Raw genomic sequence first — 15,723 nt, 5'->3', positions numbered from 1 at the left:
GCTGGGCTTTAGAACTCTGCAAATGGGGCCCTGTGTGCTGCCACATCCCCTCCTGACTCTGCTGCTGGGTCAAAGGAGCACCCTCTGCCCCTCCATGGGAGCACAGAGCCCCAGGGCAGAGCTGGGGCTGGCAGGTGGGCAAAGACAAGCACCATATGAGCCCCCTCCTCAGAGCACCCCACCAAACCAGGCACTGTGAGTGCTCTAATGAAGGCTCCAGACCTGCCCTCCCGCCTCTTCAAGCCCCCCCATGCCTGGGTAAAATCACAGAGGGTGTTTGCCAGCACAAAGCGCAGTCCTACCTCACCCTCCCTCTCTGGCCACCCCACAGCAAGGACAGGAACCCTGCAGACTCCCCCAGTCTGAGCCAGGGACTCGCTGGAGGTACCTCAGCCTCCTCTTGCCTTCCAGCTCTTGCCTGCTGCCCACCACCTTTTCCATTTCCATCTGTCCTCCACACGTTTTTCCCTCAGGCTCCCTGATGTTGCTCGTCCTCAGTGGCTGCCCAAGCCTGAGAGGCACCAAAGGATGCTGGACTTCTCTGTGTGTCCATTTCAACTCCACCTGTCAGCCCCTGCTCAAGGGGAGGGATCCACAGGTGCTTTAGCTGTCCTCTGTGTTGGAGCCCTGCTATAGGTCACACACCCCCAGCTCTCCCAGGCAGCCAGAAGAGCAGCACACAGCACAAAGTTTCCCTGGGCAGCAGCTGGGCAGTGTCCATCAGGCAGTGCCAGCACAGAGTGAGCTGAGTGGGGAGGTTTTGGGGTGGCCCCAGCCATGCACAGCTCTCAAAGCCTGAATTTCCACCACAATCCTGTGGTGAATGGCAGGTACCGTGTGCAGGGCACGGGGGTGAGTTTGTCCTCCCCCTCTTTTGCTGTTACTAACACTTCATTTTCAGAGCATGAAATGGTTATTTTTCTCCCTGAAATCCCACCAAATGGAAAACAGTTGGCTGCTCAGAAGAGACAAAATTAAATTTTGTGGGGTAAACAAGGTTGCTAATTAGCTGATGCGCTGTGCAAAGTTAATTTATTCCCAACATGTCACAGTGCCAGCCCTGCCTGGAGAGCCTGTGCCTGGCGGCTCGGGCTGACCTGCAGAGGTGGCCTTGCCTCCAGCTGACCCTGAACTGGGACTTTTTGCTTTCCCTGGGCAGGAGGAGCCCTTTGTGATGTTCCGTAAATCTGACACGGCGCTGTTTGGGAACGACCGCTTCGAGGGTTACTGCATCGACCTCCTGAAGGAGCTGGCCATCATCCTGGGCTTCTCCTACGAGATCCGCCTGGTGGAGGATGGCAAATACGGGGCACAGGATGAGAAGGGCCAGTGGAATGGCATGATCAAGGAGCTCATCGACCACGTGAGTGAGCCCATGGGTGGCTGACGAGGGTTGGCTGTGCCAGGCTGTGCCCGCCACTGTAAGAGCCTGAATGAGGGATGCAGGACTGCTCTCCAAAATACAGTTTATTACACCCAAGATGTTACAGGAGTCCAGAATAGTGGGTGACAGAGCCTGTGCCTACAGCTGTCAGCTCCAGCTGCAGGCAGACCTGGAGGCCCACATCCCTCATTCAGGCTCTTACTAATGGTGCCTCACATTGGGCACCACTGTAAGAGCTTAAAAGAGAGATGTGGGACTCCATGCAGATCCTCAAAATGCAGTTTATTGTATCCAAGAGGTTACCGCGGTCCAGGGTTGTGAGCAACAGAGCCTGTGCCCACAGCTGTCAGCTCCAGCTGCAGGCAGGCCTGGAGACCTTAGTTTAGGTTACAAATGCATTCTATACTTCTCTTTTGGTTACAATGCATTATATACTTTTCTTTGCTGAGCATCTTAATACAGCAGAACCAATCTATACCTTAACTTTTATCTATAGCCTACCATAACTAATATAATTACCATATTCATGTTACTGTTTTCCAATCACTAAAAGTCAGTACATTACAGTTTAAGCTAGAAGTTGGTTTTCAGTTTTCTTGCAGTGGAAAATTCTGAGACTTTTTTTACTTGCAACATTGGCAGGCTTGTTTGCCTGTGCTATCTTTCTGCTTGGTAAAAGCATCCTCTTGTTGGAGGTGAGTTTATCCCTTACTCTAAGCCATAAAACCCCCTTCTAACTAACACACCCTTTGCTTCCTTGGTTATCCAGTAAGACTGGCTCAGCAATTCTTTTCTTCTATATCAAAACTTGCTTTCATTTCTATTCCTTCTTCAGATTCTACATTCAAAAATCTTTCTGCCCAGCACACATACCTGTGAGGCTTTCTTGTCAAACTTTCATCCTTGCCAACATCCCTGGGCTGGCTCTCTGGGGTGGGACAGGTGAATTTCTCACTGACCCAGAATATCCACAGCGAGCTCCTGACCCTGCTTGGCTCCTTGTCACACTGTTTGCCAGAATATCCCTCTGTCTGGCTCTTCCAAATATTAATTTGAAATTCCTGAAAAGGGCTGTTTTCCCAGCACAGAAATGGGCTCAGTGGCTCCAGGCACAGCCTGTCCCACAGTGGGAATCAGGCTGGGTGTGGGGACAGGGAAGAGGCTTCCCCTGGACCAGGGGCACATGGGGTGTCCTGGGCTGGCAGCATGAGCTGCTCTCAGCCCCGAGGACAAACACAGGCAAGGGCACAGCACCAATGCAGCCTGGGGAGCCCAGGCATGTCCCAGACACAGCCCAGCCCAGAGGAGACATCCAGACTGCAGGAGCAGGTGTGCCCCGGACGGTTTCATTTTTTATTTTCTATAAGAGCAACTTATTTACTAAATTCTCCTGGGACACAGAGCTCCCTCTGCCACACAGCAGCTGTGCTTCTCCTTCCATGGCCACTTCCAGGAGCCCTTTAAGCCCCAGGGAACCTGTTGGAGCAGCAGCTTTGCTCCCGCAGCCGCCAAAGCGCCGCCGCCTCTGAAACCGCCACTCGCGGCCAGAGCCTGCTCAGTTTGCTAATTAGATATCTTGCCTCCAGCACATCCTGTGATCCCAAGGGCCCAGTTATGGAGGTGAGGAAAGCTGGTGTTTTTATGAATATCTGATTCCCAGCGAAGGCCTCTGGAAGAAAAGCTGAGGACAAAAAGAATGCTGCTCTCTGCAGCACAGGCAGCAGCGCAGGCAGTGCAGAGCACTCTCCTCCTGAGCATCCTGCTCAAGTGGGGCAGCCCTTGACCACCCCCAGGTCCTGGCTACATTCTGAATCCACAGCCTAAGCAGCAAAGACACAAAAATAATCCGCTGTAGAGCTGTGATGCTCTTACCATTCATGGGAGAAGAATGAGTTTGCTGGGTGAGTCACTGTGGTGTGTGGAGAGTCAAGCACTGGTTGGGACTGATGAGTGGCTCAGGAGCTGGGCTGGGCTTCCAATCTGCTCTCTCTGCCCTAAATGACATTGGACAAGTTGCTTCTGTGCACTGCTTCCTCCATCTGTAAAATGCAGATGATAATTATTATGTCCCTTTATAGGGACAGAGTGATGCTTAATCAGTTTGTGACAAGCACTGCAGCCCTGGTCTGGCCTGGCCCAGGGAGCAGGAGAGCAGCAAGGGCAGGCAAGGACAGCCCTGGGGAGCAGGACTCCATCTCATGGGGGAGCTCTGCAAACCTGCCTCGGTGCTTTTCCTTCTGGAAAACTCCGTGCAGCTCAAACCACAGATTTTAGAGCCTCTTACACAACAGCCCTGCCGAGTTAGATGAGTGGCAGTGTCCCAGTGGAAGCTCTGCTGCTCCGAGTGATGTGAGTGACACAGATCAGAGCTGACACCGAGTGGCAGCTGTGCCCTTTGGCAGAGCCCCTTGGGACACAGCTCCTCTGCCTGGCCCTGCTGCTGGGAGCAGCCTCTGGAGCTCTCTCAGTGCTGGGAGCAGCCTCTGGAGCTCTCTCAGTGCTGGGAGCAGCCTCTGGAACTCTCTCAAAGCTTGGGATGGGCTCTGGAGCTCTCTCAGTGCTGGGAGCAGCCTCTGGAGCTCCCTCAGTGCTGGGAGCAGCCTCTAGAGCTCTCTCAAAGCTTGGGATGGGCTCTGGAGCTCTCTCAGTGCTGGGATTGGGCTCTGGAGCTCTCTCAGTGCTGGGATTGGGCTCTGGAGCTCTCACTGCACTGCAGAGCTCACAAGGAACAAATCCCTCCCAAGCGAATAGAAGCCAGACAGTCAATCAGCCCAAACCATGTCACTTCCAGTGTCCTGCAAGACACCACAAGGCTCTCAGGAGGCTTCAGTCATTCCCAAAGCTGTGGTCAGCTACTTGAGATAGACAAAAAGGAGGTTTGAGGAGCAATCTCATTAAATAACACAAAATTCATGGTCAAACCTGCATGGTAGCATTTCTTGGGTAACTATCTAAAAAGCAAATCATCACACAGCAGCAGGAAAGGGCCAAACATCCTCTTCCAAGGCAAGTTGAGTTCTTAGCTGTGAGATGCAGCTCTGTGCTCTGTCCTGCATGGCTGAGCTTGTGCCTGCAGGGACACTGCCCAGGCCCCACATGAAGCCATTAGCTCCTTTATCTGCATGCCATTGCTTTTTATAGCAGCGTTTATGTAAAGCCTTCAGAAGTGAAATTGCAGCCAGATGGGCCCTACCTCAGCAGCATCTTCGCCTGGTGTGGGGAAAGGCACAACCCATGGACACTGCAACAGGCCAGAGTGAGCTTATTTCACACCCAGGAGGAAAAGTGTTAGAGACAGCATTCAAATCAAGTGGTGGTGATGAAAACAGGGCTGCCCATATCCAGAGTTTGGTATCTGAGGCGGTTTTCCTCTGTGTCCAGCTGGTTTTCCTCTGTGTTCAGCCCTGAAAACAGGGCTGCCCACATCCAGAGTTTGTTATCTGAGCTGGTTTTCCTCTGGCTCAGCGTCTCCTTCTCATAAACAAATTGGAATTATTCAGGTGGGAGCATAAAGCAGGCCGGATTTTGTGAGGTCAGGATTAATTCAGTGCAGAAATCCATTGCATTGCTGAAAATCCCCTTAGTCCCCTGGGCTGCTGTGACACAGGTGGGCTGAACTGCTGTGGGCTCCCTGAATGACCTGGGCAGAGCAGGGGGTGAGGTGAGAGGCTAAAATGGTGATTATTGTTGCTCAGAGGGCCTGGGAGCCGTGGGAGCAGCAGATTCTGAATAGCAGGAATCAGCAGATTCTGCATCCCAGCAATCAGCCAACTCAGCTGAGGCTGAAATTTGGAGAGGAGAAGCAAGGGGCACCTGTCCCCTGGGCTGGAGATGGCATCAGAGGAGCTGGGTGAGGGTGGCCTGGGCAGGTGCATGACTGCAGTGTCTAGGGGACAAAGGTGCTGTCACCAAAGGGGTAAATGCCCAAAAGTTGGCACCCCAAAGGTGAATAATGTGCTGGGACAGGTGTTTACACAGTGAGCTGGCTGCAGTCACGAATCCTCCCCCTCCTCTCCCTCTGATCCAGACGTGCCTGGCCACAGGCAGGGATGCCTCAGGCTATGATCCTTTGTAAAATCCCTGTGTTTCTAGTCTGGCCTTAAGCATAAACAGGAAAAGCAACAGCAATCAGAGCAGCCACAGCACGACCCTGCCTCTGACAGGTCCCCAGTAGCAGATCCAGAGACAACAGCACCATGCAGCCTTGTGCAACAGCCCTGCCCTGCTGCCTTTCATCTGCTGCTCATCCTCAGCACAAAAAGTCCCTGTTTTGAGGAGTTCAGTTCATTCCCTGGAGAAGTAACCTCAGCCCACTGCTTATTGTCACCCCTCTGGCCATTCCTGCAGAGGAGCCTTGATCAGAAGGGCCATGAGAGCTGAACTCAGGTATTCAGGGAGGTCTGGGCAACGCAGGTGATGCAGAGAAGTTCCTGAGCCCTTTATTCATAGCAAACAGGGAGCCTGACAACTGCCAAACCTCCTCCTTTCAGCAACAGTGAGCTGCTATTGATGTTTATTCATAGAAATTATTACTGATACAAGCAAAGCTCCACTGCACACCGTGGCCCATCCGTTCTGATTTATAAATTCCAGTTGTCTGGCAAAGCAATGTCTGCAAATCTTCCCTATTGTTTGTGGGCAGAATCCCATAAAACCAGCAGAATGAGTTGTTCTGGACATTTTGCACAAACTTGTTCACAAATAAAACTTGTCTTCTGCTGCGACAGTGCACATCACATTGCCATTCAATATGAAACTTCAGGTGGGAATAAAAGAGATGTGGCAAATACTGGGGTTTCTGATGGAAATCCCTGCCAATGGCAACTGTGGAGGACTTGTAATATCCATCCTTAGGGACTATTCTTGACAGTTGATTTAACAATTCCACAATAAGTGGGCATTTTCTGACAGTAAATTCTGGCAGAAATACATATGGCACCACACTGCCAGCTCCCCATTAATGCTCCTGCACTGGTGGATGTTTTATCTCACTTGTCATGAACTGGGGCTTCATTTGGATGTCATTGGGCCAGGGATATGGAGCAAATAATTCAATTACATGTGTCCTCCACCTTTTAGACACTGCAGGATCTCAGTGTTAGGGACAGGATGGTGTCACAGACATCTTTTATGAAAAAGCCTTTCCTTAGGATTTTTCCTCCTGAGAAGCTGGGAGGCCTCAGGAACAAAATGTAAACATTGATTATCTGCTGCTGTGGAATGCAACAGGTGCATCTGTGATTGGTCTCACGTGGTTGTTTGTAATTAATGGCCAGTCACAGTCAACTGGCTTGGACAGAGAGCCCAAGCCACAACCCTGTGTTATCATTCTTTCTTTTTCTATTCTTAGCCAGCCTTCTGATGAAATCCTTTCTTCTATTCTTTTAGTACACTTTTAATATAATATATATAATAAAATAATAAATCAAGCCTTCTGAAACATGGAGTCAGATCCTCATCTCTTCCCTCATCCTAAGACCCCTGTGAACATGGTCACAGGATGGAAATAAACCAGAAGAGCTTTTCCTTTTGTGCTCAGATGACTACTGGGTGGATTCATGACTGGGTCATGCTCAGAGATCCAGGTGAAGGATCTGTGTATGGGGAGTTCAGGTTCTCTGTGAGTTCAGGTTCTCAGGTGTCCCTGCCCCTTGCTGGTTTGTTCACCTGCCAGGAATCCATAGGACAGGGCTTGTTTCTCACAGCAGGGCCATTCTCACCTGAATCCTCCATCCTTCACATCCCTCAGGTACAATTAATGGCAGTTCCAGCTCTGGAGTTCTTCCTTAAAGTGAAGATTACAAAAGCCCCAACAGGACCTCATGGCCTTCATTCCTCCTCTTCAGCTCAGGGTTTTCCTGCCAACATCTGTTCTTAACTCACCCCAATATTGAATAAATCCATTGACAAAAATGATGTCTAGTTAGGACTGAGACTGCAATAGCAGCCATTAAGAGCTGGAGTGACTTAGCGCTGACCCCGCTCTCCTTGAGCATCCCCTGAGAGTGCATCCCTGTCCCTGGGCAGGCACAGGGCTCTCAGAGACCCCCACACCTGCCCCAGCAGCAGCAGCCCCTCCTTTCTGAGCCATGCTCTGCTGTTGGGCAGGTGTGAGCCCAGCACACCCTGGGGACAGGGAGTGTCAGAACCCAGGACATTCCTCTGGCGGCCCTGGGTGACTCCAGACCCTGGCAGGGGGCTCAGAGACCTTGGCACAGAGTCACAAACACCTGTGCCTTTGATTTTAGCCCATGGAAAACAATTACCAACTTTGTGTGAAGATTTACAAGCCACAAGAGTTTGAATAGAATGATAATGAATTTATCACAGGGTGAAATGTAGAATTTTGGGGATTTAGAATGGGGGTTCAAGAGGCAAGATGGAGGAATCTGGGCATGTCCTGTCCTCCTCCTTCTTTTTCTTGCCCTCCATCTTCTGCTGTGATGGTGGCACTTCTGGGTTGGTTTAGAGTAGAGACAGACTGTCTGACATAGGTGAATCATATTGGAAAATTATTGTAAATAAAGTACAGGTAGTGCTTAGTATAAAAAGCTAACACCGCCCCAAGGGCAGGGACTGTGCCACAAACTGACCTGCCAGACAGACCTCAGCAGGTCAGAGAGAGAATGTTATAGATAAGAGAAAATAAACAACCTTGAAAAGCAGAACCGACAAATCTCGACTTCTTCAGTCATGGGGCTGGGAAAAAGAGACTTTCTGATACCTCAGGGATCATCTCTACCACAGAAACCTGAGAATGGAGCAGGAGCAGGACACAGCAGCCAGGCAAGGAGAGTAGGGAGCAGAGACAGGGCCCAAGGCAGAAGCCCCAGTGCTGGCAGTGGCAAGAGACACCGAGGGATGACAGTGCCAGACCTGGGTAACAATTAAATCAGTAAAACACACACACACACTATTTCTGTCTCTCAGGCAACACACACATGATTAGTTTATGTAAATACCTAACGCAGATTGGCAAAATAAGCACAGAGGCAGCTTCTTTTCTTGAATAAATATTTATCTTGGTGCTTATGCTGTTGGTGGGCTCTGCCATGACCAGCCACTGCCTGCAGCTTGGCTCTGGCTGAGGTCAGGCACTGCAGGATTCCCACAGTGACCATGGCTGCACTAGAGGTGTTCTGACCCACAGGCCACATCTCCCTGATAAGTGAGAATTTGGAGATAAGAATTGGCATTTTCTGATGAAAACCAAATATCTCTGCAGCAAATTCAATCATCCCTGTGCTGAACACCCTGTGGTGAACTCACAGCTGTTCCAGCCAAGTGAAATGCTGGAACTAGGTGAATGAGGAGATCCAAACCCTTGAAGGTGTGTAGGAGAAGTGTCTGTGTTTGATGTGCCTTGGCAGAATTCATCTTTTTGGCCTCAGTTCAGCAGAACACTTAAGAACAGGCACAAGACTTGGAAGACGTGTGAGCTCCAGTAAAACAGAGGTGTAGGCTTAAGTGCTTTTGCTGGACAAGGGTCTTTAAGCCACTGGCACTTGCTCTAATTCCTCATCTTTAATAAAACCCACCTGACTGTGCAACAGCACAAGAGCCAGGGCTGAGTAAAGGAAGCAGCCAGAGTCTGGTAATTGACTGCCCAGTTTGGAATGTCAGAGCACGACAAATCAAAGCTTCACCCTTGGTGGGTTTGATTTAGATCCTCTCTGTCAGCAAAGCCTTAATTAGAGGCCACCTTCAGAAAAATCTGCATTGATAAAAAGGATGTGGAAGTGCAGCCCTGTGCTGCCTCTAATTGCTCAGAACACACCCCAGCCCAGGCTCCAGAATCCCTGCTCTGTCCTGCCTGAATGTGACATTTCCTGCAAGGACACGGGGCTGGGAGCACATCATAGGAGCTGCTGGAGACACACAGTAAAATTTTATTTCTGTGCTAAAAGCAGTTGGATCCCTGGGCATCCATGCAGAGCTCTCTCTCTCCATTTTCTGTGGCAAAGCACAAACTCCAGGCTGTTCTTTAGCTCACTGCATTGTTCTGACAAATTTGGCTGAGGATCCCCCTGCCTGGCCATTGCCAGCGAACTCTGACCACAGAACATTTGCTGCCTCCTTCAGAAAAACCCATAGCCAAATCCTTCCACATCTTCTTTGCCTTTCCCTGGTGAGTCAGGACACCCACACAGACGTGATGGAGGAGGGAAAATGCTGCATTTCTTTCGCCATTTCTGCCTTGTGACTGTGCGGAGCGCTAAGCCAAAATTTCCAGGTGTGCTGTGAGGTGGTGGGAGCAGCCAAGCTCCAAAGCTGCCAGGATGGTCCCCAGGATGCAGAACACCAATGCCACCTCCAACCCCCTTCAGCTTCTGTCCATGTCACCACAAGCACAGCTGGCACAATGGGCTCACTGGGAAAATGTTGCTCCCATTTTCCACAGGTTTTGACAAATGCCAGTGACTGAAATGAGCTCTGACGTAAAAATGAATTTCCATCTGTAAAGTGAGAAGGAAAGGAGACCGGAGAGCAGCTGGAGAGCCATGTTAGAACAAAACCACATCATTTTTGCCCTTGTTACATCATTCCTGAAGGCCTCTGTTCAGCAGCTCTAAGGCTGCACTTATAGGAGGGGTCCCTTACACACACACGTGTAAATGGACAAAAGCTCATGTAGAGATTCCTCCTACAGTAAAAGGCCCAAATTCCTTTATTTATAAATATTGCACTGACTTGATCACAGATTGGAAAGGTCAAATGAAACCTCTAGTACAACCTTTACCTCCAGCACAGGCCAGGGATCTGCTCTGGTTCCTACAGTTTGAAGCAAAGTATGTTCCAGCCAGTATTGATTTAAAGTCCATGAATAATGACAAATCTACTGTATCTCAAGGTAATTATCACCCATGGGTAATTTAGAATTTTAATTTTCAGAACCAGATGTTAAATAAATCTCGCCCGGGCTCCTGGCATGGGGGGAGGTTCTGCTCAACTTCAGAGCTGTAATTTATGTGTCTGTGTTTCTTTGGAAGTTCACAATCCCAAAGAATGATTTGCAAAGCTCAGGCAAGGAGGGTGATATTGAGGAAACCTTGGATGTGTTTACTTGTGGCTTTTAAGAACCTGGGTGAATGTTTAGTGAGAGGAATGAATGCAGCTCTTAACCAACAGAAAGAGGGTGAATGTGGCTGCTCGTTGAATTAACACATAAATTAGTAAATAATTAGAAATAATGGAAACAAACACAATTCATACAAGCTGTAGGGATAAAGAATATGCTCAGCTGAAATTTGGTTGGACCAAATCCATTTGGTTGGGCTGTAGTTTACAGTGAATATTGTACCCCAACATCTGTATTTTACATTGAACATTGTACCCCCAACATCTGTGTTTCACAGCAAACACTGTTACCCTCAAAATCTATGTTTTACAGTGAACATTGTACCCCCAACATCTGTATTTCACAGCAAACACTGTACCCCCAATATCTGTACTTCACAGCACTGTACCTCCAACATCTGTATTTCACACCAAATGTGTACCACATGTGCAACAGCAGGGAGGAACCCCAGGGCTGCACTTTGGGGGTTCTTGGCCTGTTTCTGCTGTGTGCGAGCTGTGGTGTCTCCAAGGGGATGGAAACACCTCGGTTTGTGACTCCTCCTTTCTCCCTGCCTGTTTTCCCCCTCTCTTTGCAGAAAGCTGACCTGGCCGTGGCTCCTCTGACCATCACTCACGTCCGGGAGAAAGCCATCGACTTCTCCAAGCCCTTCATGACCCTGGGGGTCAGCATCCTCTACAGGAAGCCCAACGGGACCAACCCCAGCGTGTTCTCCTTCCTCAACCCTCTCTCTCCTGACATCTGGATGTACATCCTGCTGGCCTACCTGGGGGTCAGCTGTGTGCTCTTTGTCATAGCCAGGTAAGGTCTCCCTGCTGGCAGCTGCAGCATCCAGAGCTGTCCTGGCCCACAGGCCATGTCTCCCAGATAACTGAGAATTTGGAGATAAGAATTGGCATTTTCTGATGAAAACCCTTGTCACCCCTGAGATGCCCCCTGGTCCATCACCATGGGCTGGCTGCTCATTTTCACACACTCACAACATGGAAGAATTTTAAGATTTCAGGAGTTTTACAGCTTTTCTGTCAGCACCTCCTGGTGTATGAAGAGATGTATTTCTGTATCATTGTCCATTCATGCTCTCTGCTCACACCTTTCCCAGCCTCTGCTGGGACCTGTGCTCCCATCTCCCCCACCATTTCCCTCTTCTGTCTCTGTAAAGCTCACACAGACCCTTCCCTCTACCAAAAGAACGGAGATGCCTTTGCTACGGATCAGACATTGTGTCTGTTTACAAAATTAATATGCATCTAATTAGCATGTTTAAATCCTCTATGTTTAAAGGCACAATTTGCATACATTTGCATGTCTTGTTAATTCCACAGGGCCTTTGATGAGACACAGTCCAGGGCTGCTCTCAATCCATGATCCCACCTTTTCAAATCAAAACAAAGCACTTTCCCCCTCCTGCAGGCAGGTGCCCTCCATGACCACACACAGCCCTCGATAGGATATTTTGCATAAACATCTCATCCAGGAAAGAGTCCTCAGCCCACTCTGCAGTTTCATGCTCATTTCTCATTATTTCCAGTTGCATTTATACCTGTGGGGATTTCAGAACCCTCCCTGTTTTCGTCTGGGGGTCCATGCAGACCCTTTTCCCCAAGGCCGGCTGTGCTGCACCTCTCTGGGAGCATCCATCAGAAACATTTCCCCCTCATCCACTGGCATTAGAGAGTCACAGGGAAAATCAGACACAGAGCTGGAGCAAGCAGACTCCATTAACCCTGATGGTACAACAAATCTACAATTTTCAGCATCCCTCAGTCCAGGGGGGCATTTAGAGCACATTTCCTGCATTCACTCTGTCATATCCTAATTACACAGAACAGCAGAGTGAGCTGGGCACGAGTGCTGTGAGCACCTGCAGGGCTCACATTAGGAGCTTGTTTTTTCCAGCTCATAATGGCCAGATCCAGCCCACATTGTCCAGATCCCACTTTCAAAGGATGTTAAACATGCATGGTGAGGCAGGTACATCCTCTGGCCCCTCCTCTGCACAGAGACAGAGCTGGACATTTGTTTTCTGTCACTTTTGTATTAGGGACAGCTTAATGAAGCAACACAGATTCCAAGGTCCTCTCAGAAGTTTATTAGATTTCACATTATTTTATAGACTGTTATGAGAAAGCTGGACCTGATTGGTCCTCAATCAACACCCCTCACCTCACTGGCAAATCAGGAACACCCTTCTTGTACACATCTTACAAGCAAAAAACAAGTTCAAAACACCAGCTGCAAAGATTAAAGATTATTTTAATTCTTTCTCTGAGCGCCCTCAAAGCTCCCTCAGAGCAATGCCTGGGCAAGTTTATCTGACTTTCTCCCTGACCAGACTGTCAGCATCCACAGTTTTCCTCTCAGAGGACATGGAGGGCCCTCCCTGATCCAGATCCTGCAATCACCCTCCTGCCTTCTCTTTGCCTTCCCTCCCCACCCAACCTGTCAGGGATAACCAGGGGCTCTCAGCATCACAGGACTCTGCTCTGGGGATGTGCAAGGTAACCATGAGAAGGAAAATCCTGTGGTGGCTGACAGACAGCCCTTGTCTGTCTGTCCCTGCCATCCAGGCAGGGCACAGCTGAGTGGGCTTCAGTGGCACAGCCTGCTCCTGTGGCCTGCAGGGACAATCCAAACACAATTTTACATTTTGGAGCTTATATCTCCCAGCTCATAATGACCAAATCCAGCCCAAATTGTCCAGATTCCAGTTTTAAAGCATGTTAAATGTGCAAATCGTATCTGCATGTGAAATGCTGCAGCAAGGCTGAAGGAAATGCTGGGCAGGCCCTGATGTGAAAGCCCCCAGTCACCACTTTGCACAAACAGGGATGTCTGTCCAAGCATGGCAGCATTGCCTGGTTTTTGGCTGAAAACCGTAAGAACTGTGGCTTTGTCTCAGGTTTTATTCTGACATGAACCTCAGCATCTCACTCCATCACATCAATTATGATGTTGTAGAACAATTTTTCCCTATCAGGCTATTTTTTTGAACTAAATTCAACACATAAAATATTGCAATTACAGTTCCTTTTTCACATTTTGCTCCTGACATTTCTTCTGTCATCCTATTTTTCAAATAACACCAAGTATTCCGGGTAATTAAAATTCTGCTGGAATGGTCTTTTAACACATAGAGATGGAAGGCAAGAGATTTCACAGGGAAAATATTTATTGCATTCAGAAGTAATGGAAACAATATCTGCTTTTGACCCCAGCAAGGCCTCTGAAATCCAATTCTCAGCAGAAAACCACAATCAAAATAGAAAAGCCTTAATTCAGAGACATGACTCTTCTGAACTAGGCACCAGAGCCCTCTGCTCATGCCATAACCATAGGTCAATGCCACTTAAAACAGACTCAGGAACTATTTAGAGGCAGGCAAAGGATGGATTTGGTTCATATGTCATTTTAATCAGCCTTTCTTCACTATTGATAGAGCTCCCAGCCCCCAGAGAGCCACCAACACTGATTTGTCCCCACGGCTCCATGGGATGCTGTGTCTGGAGGTTCTGGTGCCAGTCCTTGGGCTCACACAGCCTCCAAATTACACCAAACCCCTTTGGCTGCATGGCAGGGTGGGTTTAATCTTCATCCTAATTGTTGCATTGAGGTCTGGTGTGGCATTTACATTCTCTGAAAAAATCCCTTCACCCAGGATTTTCCTCCTGGGAGGGTGAGAAGCCTCAGAGAAAAGGAAAACAATTCTTATCTGATTTGCTTCTCCTGTGTTGTGCTCATGTGTGGAATGTGTTTAAAAAGGAAAACAATTCTTATCTCATTCGCTTCTCCTGTGTTTTGCTCATGTGGAATGTGTTTTGAGAGTGTTTACCCCCAGGTGATTGTTTCATTGGATTCTGCTGTGAGTTGTTTTCACTCCTTGGCCAATCAGTGCCAAGCTGTGTTGGGACTCTGGAAAGTGTCACAAGTTTCCATTATTATCTTTTTAGCATTCAGTATCTTTTCTGTATTCTTCAGTATAGTATAGTATAGTATTCTCTAATATAATATAGTATTCTAAAATAATATTTTAGAATACTATGTTATATTATATTATTATAATACTATATTATAAAAATAAAAATAAATTAGCCTTCTGGGGTCAAAAAATAAAATTAGCTCTTCATGGAGTCAGATGCATCATTCCTGCTTTCATCAAGGCATTCCCTGCAAATACAATAGTCTGGGTCGTCCATTGAAAATTTCTCTGGAGACACAATTTAGACTCAAAAGTATTTTGTGTTAGATCTTTCAAATTTCTTCCAAATGCTTCAATTTCCCGCCCAAAAAGCTGAAAGAGGCAGGAGAATGATGCTAGGTTTTGATGAAATATTTCTCAGAGCCCAGAGTGCATGTGAGGATGAGGGAAGCCAGCCACAGAGGATCCTGAATTCCCCAATTGATTTGAGCTCTGGGGTCAATGAGCTCCTCTCCCTCCTTCCTTCGTTACCTCTTGCTTCCATTAATGGTTTCTCTGCTCTGGAGGCTGTGGCTGCTTTGCAGATTTCTGAATATTTCTCTGTCATTTGAGCTGCACCAGTAGGTTTTTGCTCAGGCCTTGAAGTTCTCCAGCGTGTCATCTTGCCAGGCTCATTGATCTCACCCATTCCCTTTCTTTTTTTCATAGTCTTTCATTGGCAGCCCAAGAAAGTTTTAATCTAATTCCTGAACTCTGGCTTTATCTGACAGAAAGGACCAAGACACCATCCTTTATCCTCCTCTGGTGTGAATCTATAACAAGTTCCAAGGAATAAGCAGCATGGAAAGCCAGGTCTGAGTTCAGCCTGGTTCTTGCTGATTTCCTCTGATTTAGAGAGCAGAGGAGGGTGAGCAGCAAGGAGAGCCCAACCTGGATGAATGAGCAGCAATGCCAGGGTGCAGCCTGAGCAGGACCTGGGGTTCCACACCCCAAACCCAGCCCAGGGAACTGCTGCAGGAAAGTGAAAAAAAACCAGAGAGGAAAGGAGAGCTAATTGGACTGTACCTTGGAGATGGAAAACAGAAGCAAAAAGTGGCACAGCTGTGCCCTGGGTAACGTTTTCCAAAGCCACAGGAGCTGTGGGCTGTGCTTTGTTCATCCTCAGGGATGGTTTTCCCCCAGATCCCTCCCATGCTTGGCACTGCCAGGACCACAGCTCTGCACTGCCACGTGCCCAGGGCAGGTTTCAGTGCCAGGAGGTTCCTGGCAGGGATCTGGGGCCCTTCTCCAAAAAATTCCAACTGTCTGAGCGAGGCCACCCTGGAATGGAGCCACAAACCC

At 48.5% G+C, this 15,723-nt stretch overlaps 1 protein-coding gene across 1 annotated transcript in view; it reads left to right on the top strand.

Moving 5' to 3' along the window:
- GRIK3 (glutamate ionotropic receptor kainate type subunit 3) overlaps nucleotides 1–15,723 on the top strand; it is a 53,442-nt gene that overhangs the window by 21,952 nt on the left and 15,767 nt on the right. Inside the window, exons 9-10 of the mRNA XM_059488596.1 lie at nucleotides 1,160–1,363; nucleotides 11,041–11,264. Coding sequence (XP_059344579.1) covers nucleotides 1,160–1,363; nucleotides 11,041–11,264 — 428 coding nt within the window. The remainder of the gene's footprint in view (nucleotides 1–1,159; nucleotides 1,364–11,040; nucleotides 11,265–15,723) is intronic.

Source organism: Ammospiza nelsoni, chromosome 25 (genome assembly GCF_027579445.1).
Source record: "Ammospiza nelsoni isolate bAmmNel1 chromosome 25, bAmmNel1.pri, whole genome shotgun sequence".
NCBI lineage: Eukaryota > Metazoa > Chordata > Aves > Passeriformes > Passerellidae > Ammospiza > Ammospiza nelsoni.
Note: the sequence above shows the minus strand (reverse complement) of the source record. Positions and strands in the feature narration are given on the sequence as shown.